At 39.4% G+C, this 10,105-nt stretch overlaps 1 protein-coding gene across 1 annotated transcript in view; it reads left to right on the top strand.

The window, feature by feature from the left end:
• The window catches only part of susd2 (sushi domain containing 2), a 30,539-nt gene extending 23,999 nt beyond the window's left edge, over positions 1-6,540 (top strand). Inside the window, exon 12 of the mRNA XM_013913351.1 lies at positions 5,586-6,540. Within this exon, the coding sequence (XP_013768805.1) occupies positions 5,586-5,617 (32 nt within the window). The 3' untranslated portion in view covers positions 5,618-6,540. The remainder of the gene's footprint in view (positions 1-5,585) is intronic.
• Positions 6,541-10,105: the final 3,565 nt, after the last annotated feature.

Genomic DNA, 10,105 nt, shown 5'->3' on the forward strand with positions numbered 1-10,105 from the left:
GCTTCGTCCCTGAATTGGGACACAGCCTGGGTCTCTCTGTCTGTTGGTTTCCTGTCTTATTTTGATAGTCTCTCATCCTGTGAGCACTGAGTTAAGTTCTGCTTGCCCTGTTTCATTAGTCTAATTTAGTTCACCTTCCTGATTACCTCGTGAATATTTAAGCCCTTAGTTTCCTTCTGTCCTTGTTGTGATCTCTTCAATCTCCGTCCGGTTGCCCTCACACACCCATTCATACAACCACTTTCTTATCTGTGCTTTTTCTGCCTAACATTTGCATATATTCATACTGTGATGGATCTGTTGGAGAGCAACTTGTGGTTAGTATTTTGCCAAAGGATATTTAGTATGCAGACATGGATAGAATCACCATGACCTGTGCTACCTGCTGAGGTACAGCCACTTCTCAGGCATGCAGCATGTCCCCTTTATCACCACATCATGGGACCAGACGACATTCTTGTTTCATAAATACACAGGATAATAATTTATTTTTTTCTGTCAAGGTTGCACAATAATTGTGTCCACTGTATTTTACCAACTGAATACTTTAAATTTGCACTTGCAGTAAATTTAATATAGCCTGAGCCTGAGACCCTGCATTCTCAAATGGGGCTTTTGGGTTTTCAACACCTTGTAGTTGATTGTGCTCTATAGTGTTTTATATTTGTTAAGCCATGTAAGGAAATTCTGACTTTCTGTCCTAAGAGAAAGCTTGGTTTGTATACTTATCAGATCCAAGTAATCACAAGCTGACAGCAGAAAGCAAAACTTGGCTCTCAGGATGATAATGCAGAGAAAACACTGCAGCTGATCAGTAAGATAAAATTACACTAATAGCAGATAACATACAGAATACATGCATGCATGTCTAAAAACTATGGTTATCTCTGATCTGTGTCTCTCTTTCTGTGTGAAGCAGCAATGCCAAGGTCTCCTCAGGTCAGGCACACTGTGAATTAAGACATAACTATTGCCTTGTTTTTGTTTGGTAGGCCTCCAGCCATAGCCACCCATATATCTTTCACTCAGTCTTTGATGAGATTATATGTTTGAAGTTGGAAGTTCTTGTCATCTTGTGCAAACTGGTACATAGCTAGAGGTCCTCTTTCCCTCTCATTTCCTCCCAAGTCACCTTTTTGCTGTGCTAGCAGAGACATACAGATGCAATGAATCCCACCTGCTTATTTGATATTCAGCATGTCCCAGCCTCCTAAACGTTACTCATAAATTTTCTTTCTGATCTGATCAAACCCATATACCCTGCAGAATCATGCAGTCCAGAGAAACAAGAGGCTAATAGTAGTGCTTGCTCCTGGGCATATACAAGCAAATTAAAGGCCTGTTTTATGGCCTCGTAGATTTCATTTGGGCTTTCCCCCACTATAACTATGGCAAGGGAGGGGAAAAAAGATGGATATTGGGAGTCAAGAGCCGCCTCCCGCTTCCAGCATCACTTGGGGCAGCGACTTGATGAAACTACTAGGTTTATAAGTCATAAGGGCAGGGAGCACGCACACCTGCCCTCTCTTCTTGAAGTCTTGATCATAGGAGGCCAGGTGCAAAAAGATATGATGAGTGTCAAAAGGTCTGCAGATGTGAGTCAGGTGATCTCACACATACAGCATGCTGGTACACATACTGCAATTGGAGACCTAAGGTGCATACACACTAGAAAAAATACAAGTACGCTTTGAAAATTATGCAAACTTAAATTGATTGGTTAGAATTCCTTTTTATTGAAAAGAGCGGAATTTTAAATGGTGTACAAAATACTGAGCCAAAGTAACTGACCATGGCTTAATTTATCCATCAGTAGAGAGTTTTCTCACTGAAAATAATGAATCACTACAAGTCTCATCCATGGTGGCCTGTTGTTATAGCCAAGCCATAACACTGTTCTTTACCACACAAACATTAAAAACCACATCACATATCCAGCACGCTCACACTATTAAATTAGTGATTTGAAGTTAAACATTAACAGTCCTATGGGTCTTAGCACTCACCCATGTGGAACTGTCAAAATAGTCAAGTATATGTTATTAAACAACTAATTCTCAAAAAAGCGCAGAAAACTTTTAAGTAAATCAAATTATAAAACTAATAGAAATTAGGTTTAATTAAACATTTAATTTAAGGACACAGATTGTTTGTTTTATAGCAAATACTACTAATAATATAAAGTTTTTCCATATACAGTAGTGTGTTGAGACACCTTATACATTCACATGCATGAAAAGTCTCCTACGGACAAGTGCAGACACATCGATTCCTCTTCAACATCTGAAGCATATCAGGATGGAAGTAGCTGGGGTCTTACCGTATTTCAGATCATGTCTGGGTTGTGTGTCTGGAGGAAAGAAGCAGTGAAACTACACAGCTCAGTGTGTGCATGAGGCTATGTGTGTTTGTGTATACAAAGCTCGCAGAGCTCCTGAGCCTCTGTTCCATGTGTCTTAGACCTGCAGGGGTACTTTCCACATCTAGGGTTACTTTGCAGGTTTCAACAGGTTGACTGGCAGTTCACCACAGTAGTAGGAAAGTCATTACACCATATGATGTGAGTCTGTGTTTGTGTGTCTGTGTGTGTACTGTGATGTCTTCTCCACTTCTGCTTTATGACACATCAAAAAGGTAGAGGGGTGTTTGTCTGAATGTGGAAAAGGGTTCAGAATAGATTTAAGGATTGATGTGGGAAGCACATTTAGAAAAGAGAAGTAAACCGTCCCAACACCAAATGGTAGGAAACTCTGGTGTCTCACTTATGCGTCTGAAAATATGACTTAAAAATAGCTCTGAATTTGGGAGGTTTCTTCTCTGCTTCTCATCATGAAATTTTAATCACAATCCAAATGTTGACATATCTAAAATGACTGTCAGTATCCCATTAGGTGCACCTTGCTACTATCTGGCCTTTAAGTCTGACATCATTAGCCGTTTCTGGGTCCAAACTCCTCTTCAGGTCCCAAAGTCAAACGAACACTGCCACATGTCTGAGAGTTACAAACTGTATAAATTCTTTCACCTTTAATAAAATGATCAGTGTGGCTGCTCTACCAGGTGTAACAATGAAGTTTAACATCCAGGCATCCATGAAAACAGAATTTATTCAATTTAATAGAGTTAGAAGTTAGCAGGAAGTTAGCTCGCTAGTTTCCACCTCAACATAATATACCACGTTCTGACTGAGAGATTTCTGAAAAATGAAGACGTACAGCTCTGCTATGCTATCACTGCCGGCATAAATGAAGACAAAACTAAACAGCAGTGACGTTTGTAGGGTTACTGAAGTTGGGCTAGCTGGTATATAATGATGTGCTACGTGGTGGCTAGCTACACAGCTGTGTTAGCATAATAGAAACACATTAGCACAGTGAAGCTGGAGGATGAATGCTAACTTTTTTCCACTCGATAAAAGTTAGGGACAAATGGAATCGCATGGCAGGATGCTGTAAATGGACCAAACTTCAGTCAGGAGAACAACTGAGATAATCCATCCACAATACGAAGTTAGTCATTAACATACTGCTGCATGCGCTGCGCTGTAGTTACATCGTAAGGTTTTAAAGACTGAGCTTTAAAATGAATAGTGGTAATAAAAACCGAGAGAGGCCGACAGTGATCACTGACTTTTTTAGGGACTTGTTCAGATTAAATATAACAAGATACAAAGCATTAAAACATGTTAAAAACACAGCAGCCTCAATAAATGCAGAGTAGTTTGGATCCAGAAGCATATGTCATCACCGAATTGTGTCAGGACTGCCATATTTTCTGTGGCATAATTAAACAAAGAGTTGGAAACATTTATTTGAGATTTTGCTGTAAATTGACATCATACTATCACACAGTTGGTGCAGATTTGTCAGCTATGCAAATCTCTTGCTCCAGCACATCTCAAAGGTTTGACTGAGATCAGTTGACCGTGGAAGTCATTTAAGTTCAGTGAACTCACTGTCATGTTTAAGAAACCAGTTTGAGATTATTTCAGCTTGGTTCGTGACATGTTACGTATGATGGAAGCAGCCATTACAAATGTGTCCCTGAAGGGATGGACACAGTCAGGAACAATACTCGGGTAGGCTGTGGCATTTAAACAATGCTCAGCTGGTACTAAGGGTCCCATTATAATTGCTGTGCAGTGCCTCACACATCACACCATAAACCAAAGTTGATGTCAAACTGCTTGTCGCTAGCTGCCAATTTAGAAGGTCTTGCACCCCTGGATTGTGGTAACCCCTGCGTTGTGCAACCACAGCAGGTATACTGGGCCTTAAGAGGCCCGAAGTATGCCAAGAAATGTATGCCAAGGTCTCTCACACCACTACACAACTACTGCTACTAGTGTGAACTATTGATACAAGGCAAGATGGATCCATGCTTTCATGTTTTTCACACAAGATTTTCACCCTACTGTCTGAATGTTGCAGCAGACCATGCACTTTTCCAATCTTCTATTTTCCAGTTTTGGTAAGCCTGTATAAAGTTAAGCCTCAGCTTCCTGTCTTTATCTGACAGCAATGGCACTCGATGTGGTCTTCTGCTGCTGTAGCCCATCTTCTTTAAAGTTCCAAATGTTGTGCATTCAGAGATGCTCTTCTGCATCCTTTGATTGAAAAGAGTAGTTATTTGAGTTGCTGTTGTCTTTCTGTCATTTTGGAAGCTCCATTGTTCTGATGCTCGGCTTAAATTTCAGCAGGTCATGACTAAACACACTAAGTTGCTGCTGAAAAGATATTTGCAGTTTATCACGTGTACCTAACAAAGTGAAGGGTGAGTGTTTGTGTTCTTTTAGATTACAAAAAAATTGCTCAGATATCGCCAGCGCACATGCTGAAATAACTTACTGATCTAACCCTGAATAACTACCGAAGTATGAATGATGATCTGTGAATAGGACTTAAAGGATGGGTTACTATTTTATCAGATCTCCCTTAAAACAATACTCATCCACTCAACATCCACGTTTTTAAAACTAGGTTTAATCTTTCTGTTCTTCAGTAAACAGTTCTTTCGTAATGCCCTTCCAGTCATTGTAGGATCAAATCCAGTCTTTTTAGTACATGTTTCCTTCTTTTCATCAAGTTCAAATGATCCCAATGAGCCCTAAGGTCAAAAACCACCTAATGCTTTACTACTGTAGTTTATGTACCACAGAAGGCATAGTACAGTTTCCTTTCAACATTTATTTCCTTGTTTTGCAAGTTTTATAAAAGCTGCTTAATAAAACACCGTCAATAAGAGCAATAAAATGCTTTTATTATGAGCAGAGTTGAAAATAATGCTTGCCCTGCTGCAAGGTCACCACACAATTTACTCGCAGTTAGTTTTGATTAAACAAGTGTTCTCTATTACTTCTACTACTCCCATGAAGCTGCAGGAGAAACAGTCTGGAGGGCAATGTTTTCCCCCCACAGTAACTTTGGAAAGATGACAATGATCATCTTTGAAATAACAACACACCCAAAAGGGATTTAGGATGAAAATGTGTGTTTTTCTTGTTTGTTGGTTGCTTTTCAGGTCTCACTGTTTAATTTTGTTTTAACAGTTTGTTCAGTGACTACCTCTTTTATCTGTATTTCCAGAGAAAGGAAAGACAAACCAATCCAGATGGTGAACCAACAGCAGCCTTGCTAAACTCTCAAAGTCCTTTTGAATTATGGATCAACCATATCAGCAATGGCCACAAATATGTTCAGAGCTGAGCATTTGGAAACCAACACACACAGTTGCACTACAGAATAGGACGGCGCTCTTCTCTTGACCTGTTGACCTTATCAAGAAAACCTCAGGCGTTAGGCTTTCAGTCTGTTGTTTGGCCTCATGTTTTTCTTCTTGTTTAGGTTGGAAAACCTCCAGGTTGTGGTAAATGGTGCATGGGGTGACGATTGAGGGAACTGAAGAAAAGGAAAAATGCCATGATTGTTTTTATATCCCAGTTTTGCATGACTGAACGCCCGATCTTTGCTAGAGAGAGAGAGAACTGTGTAAATACTACATGGACATATCATCATTACAATCAACACTCCCTTCTCCCGTTCAGTTTAAAATAGGACCAGATGTGTTCAGACTCATGTCAAATGTGAAGTGAACCTGACCAGTTTTTGGTTGAAAAACTTTGAACTCTGTTCAGCCTACGTGTGGGCTCGTAGCCTTCAGTCAAACGAAGGACTTTGCTGAGTGACTGAGCCAGAGAAATCCGCAAATGTTACATAAAGGTCAACTTTTTGCACTCTGTCAACACTTGCTTTCTGAATCTTTGTGTACACGGAAGACGTTTGCCTTCAATGCTTTAAGAAGCTCTGTGAATTGTGGTTAATGTTTTTGAAATGTTGCCTTTAAACTAAACTAAAACCTTACCATATTTTAACCGTAAACTGAAAATAATGCAAAGAAAGAAGCTTATTTTTATGCCAAATCCTTTAATGTGAACTTCTCCCACTGGAAATCTTTGAACTACATTATATATCTGTATTTGAAAACAATGATCGAGTATCTATAACTCACATAAAAAATCAATAAATCGAATGTTGTCCCATGGTTTTCTAGTTGTTTCTCCTTTATATGTGTACACTACTGTTTAGAGCTCAGAAATAAAAGAATCATCCATATTCACCCCAGCAGCATGCCTCATCGGACAGACCGTCATCTCATGTTACCCCACGGTCTTCTCCTCCACTTTGAACCTGACTGGCTTCTCCTTTTCCAAAACAAAGCCCTTGGGGGGGTAAAAAGAAACACAGTGACAGGGTCCCCTGTGGCTGATCTCTGCGAGTGATAGGTGGGGGTCCAGCTGGGGTAGAAGAAGGGTTTCTGTTGAAGGCTAATTGAAATAACCTGGCCTTCTGCACATGGAAGGCTTTGAAGTTTTTGCTGCATGTGAACGCTGTTTCCCGAATAGCAGTTGTGCAATGATGTATCTATTACTAGCTCCTGCAAACCCTGGCTATTACCGCTCTGCTATCCCTGAAGGACCCTATCGTTTTTCACATAAAGTCACATTAATGTTTCCTAAAAGCATAAATAAGTACACATGTTCCAACTTCCTCGACTTTGTTACCTGGTAACAGGTCCTGATACTCTTACAAAGGTCAAGTAAACCTCCCAGTGTGTCGATGTCTGGGGTCTTTCTGCACTATCAGCTCGGATTTGACTCACTTGCTGTATAATCTCCTAACTGGGTGCAAATTTCCCTCCTTTCATGTGTCAGTCAGTGCTTACAAGAGAGGCAATGGAGCAAGCCTGTTTGCAGAGTCAGATGCTGATTAATTGCGTATGGATGAAAGTAGAGGTTTTTCATCTCAGTGGGGGCCTGTTCTAACCCTCAGTGTTTACAGTCGCTTAACATCTCAATAACCCGCCGTAATTAGTTCAATCATATTCAAACACAAGTAAATGCTAATGCACTCTGTGCAAGCTTGTTGCTTTCACGTGGGACTTTTCCCATTTCTCAGATCTGCTCTACATCCCTAGATTATGAGGAAAGACTTCTGAAGTGGCTTTTGGATGAGGCTTTTGTTTTGGGTGTGCTTTTTGTTTCATGTCAACTGCAGCTTTGCAGGTGTGCTTTGTCCCTTAACTTCTAATGCCTCGTAGCTGAACAGCACCTTCTGATGTTCTCCTAATTTTAAGGCGTACGTTGAAATAAAGATTGATTTTGGGATTAAGGTGTTTGCCCAAACACAGAGTTTTGTCACTGGCAACGTGAACACTTTACGTCGAAAAGAAGATTTTGGAAAAGTCGTCTAATCCTAAGATGGATAAAAACAAAAGCTTTGCTTTTTATATTGCAGTTATAATATATTTTTACATTGTCTTTTTACAAACATGACAAAATCCTAAAACCAACAGGCAATTAACAGACTAATTAAAAATCATCTTACTATCAGTAATTTACTTGCATCTGTATGTAGCACAACCACACAAAAGCTTGAGGTCAATTGGAAAGGCCCGTGATTTTGAAGGAATTATTCTTGTTTTTATGTAATATATTTAATATATTATAATTAGAATTATAATAAAAATATATCAGAAATGTTGTAAATGACAAAACTGTATAATGGGGTCTATAGTTTCAGGCCTCTGTGAAGTAGTTGATTCTCAAATCTAGAGAGTGAAGTCCCAGTTTTGTTTATCAGTTGTGCACCAGTGCCTCCCACTTCTATTGCTATTCTGGTTGGAACCAGTTTGGGCTGTTTTATGGAAGGTGTAGTATACACAGTTGTAAGAAGTCTTTTTTTTGGACAGTTTTCCACATGAAATAGCATCCCCTTTTTTGGCCCCCACATGAAGAGTATATACAGTATATCAGCGGTCCCCAACCTTATTTGCACCACGGACCGGTTTGTGCCCGACAATATTTTCACGGACCGGCCTTTAAGGAGTCGCAGATAAATATAACAAAATAAAACTAGTACCGGTACCAAAAAAAAGACGATTTATTCATAACACACGTGAAAAGACCCAGGAAAACAGAGTTAACGAAAAAAATGATAACAAAATAACGCTAAAAAACGATAAAAACCCAGAAAACCATACATTTCACACCCGAGTCTCTACTCTCGTGGCCCGGTACCAAATGACTCATGAACCGGTACCGGTCCGTGGCCCGGGGGTTGAGGACCGCTGCAGTATATGACTATATACTTTCATATAACTATATATAAATGTATAATGTTCTGTACAGTGGGTGTCACTGCCCTGAGTGCTCCGATTACCACAGGGACCACTGTTACCTTCAGCCTCCACATCTTCTCCAGCTCTTCTCTTAGTCTTTGGTATTTCTTGAGCTTTCCATGTTCGTTCTTCCCGATGTTGCTATCACTTGGTATAGCTACATCTATCACTATGGCCATCTATGGACAGTAGTTTATGTAAAATCATTAGAATTTTTTTTTCCTAATTATAATTAGAAAATAATATTATTATATGGAAAATTTTGCATTAGATATCACAATGTTCTACTTGAAAACAAAAATGGTGGTTGCTGAAAACAGGCTACTGTGCACCTCAACAGGCTGATTGGTGAGCCACAGCTGAACCCAGCATCTTTGTATATCAGACATTGGCAATTGGCAGTTGGCTGGTTCAGTTTGCACAGTGAGATTCATGTTTACTTACACATGAAGGCTTCATGTAAAGAAGCCCAAATGCCATCTCGGCAACAGTTTTATAGTCAGATGAGACAAAGATTGAGCTTTTTGGTCGCAAAGACAAGATACATGTTTGGAGGAGTAAGGTGAAGCCTCGACATCTAAGAACAGTGTACCAGCTGTCGAGCAACTGTCTTGCTCTGGTGCTGTTTTGCTGCCAGTGGTAGTGGTAAATTGTACAAAGGATATGAAATAATGAAGGAGTATTACCTCGAAATTCTTCAACTTCACCTCAAATCAGGAGCTAGATGGTTGAAATTTTGACACAATTTGGTGTTCGAGCAGGACAATCATCCCATATAAAATAGGCTGACCATAAACTCCTGGAATAATGGCCTTTTGAAAACCGCTGACGTCAACCCTATTGAAAAGATTTATGCCCTTGAAGAGTGTAAATGTCTGACCAAGACTACAAGTTGACATATTGTTAACCTTGATTTCTTAGGGATAATTTGACAAAGATTTTATACTAAATGCAATTTGTGATGTAAGGCTTGACACTTGCCATAATCCATAGCACGGGGGGAATAGATGAATAATTGCAAATGTTACAGCACTGCAACAAAAAAAGGGTAAACATGATGCATATCAGACATTTTATGCATAAAAGAAACCCATCTTAAAACTATATTTTAATTTTACAAAACCAGAGTACTTTTTTTCCATAAAAATATCCCCAATTTAATGCTTCTCACGAGCTAATTTCTTTGTTATTGAACACTCTGAGTTTTATTTTCAGCTAATTTAGTTTTGGCTTGATGTTCTTTTCCAATTTCCTGTGATTTGCTTCAGTGCTGTGGGTCTAAAGATTCTTAATAAATATCCACAACGTTAATTTACTTGGATCTTAAGCAATTTTACTATCTTATCAGAGCTGTGACTACTAGAATACCAAGAAGATGGAATCCATAGTGAAGCTGACTAAAATAGCCCAAAGCTGAACCCTTAGCTTC

The sequence above is a fragment of the Pundamilia nyererei genome, unplaced genomic scaffold (genome assembly GCF_000239375.1).
Source record: "Pundamilia nyererei isolate P.nyererei 1_Seehausen unplaced genomic scaffold, PunNye1.0 scaffold00127, whole genome shotgun sequence".
Classification (NCBI taxonomy): Eukaryota; Metazoa; Chordata; class Actinopteri; order Cichliformes; family Cichlidae; genus Pundamilia; species Pundamilia nyererei.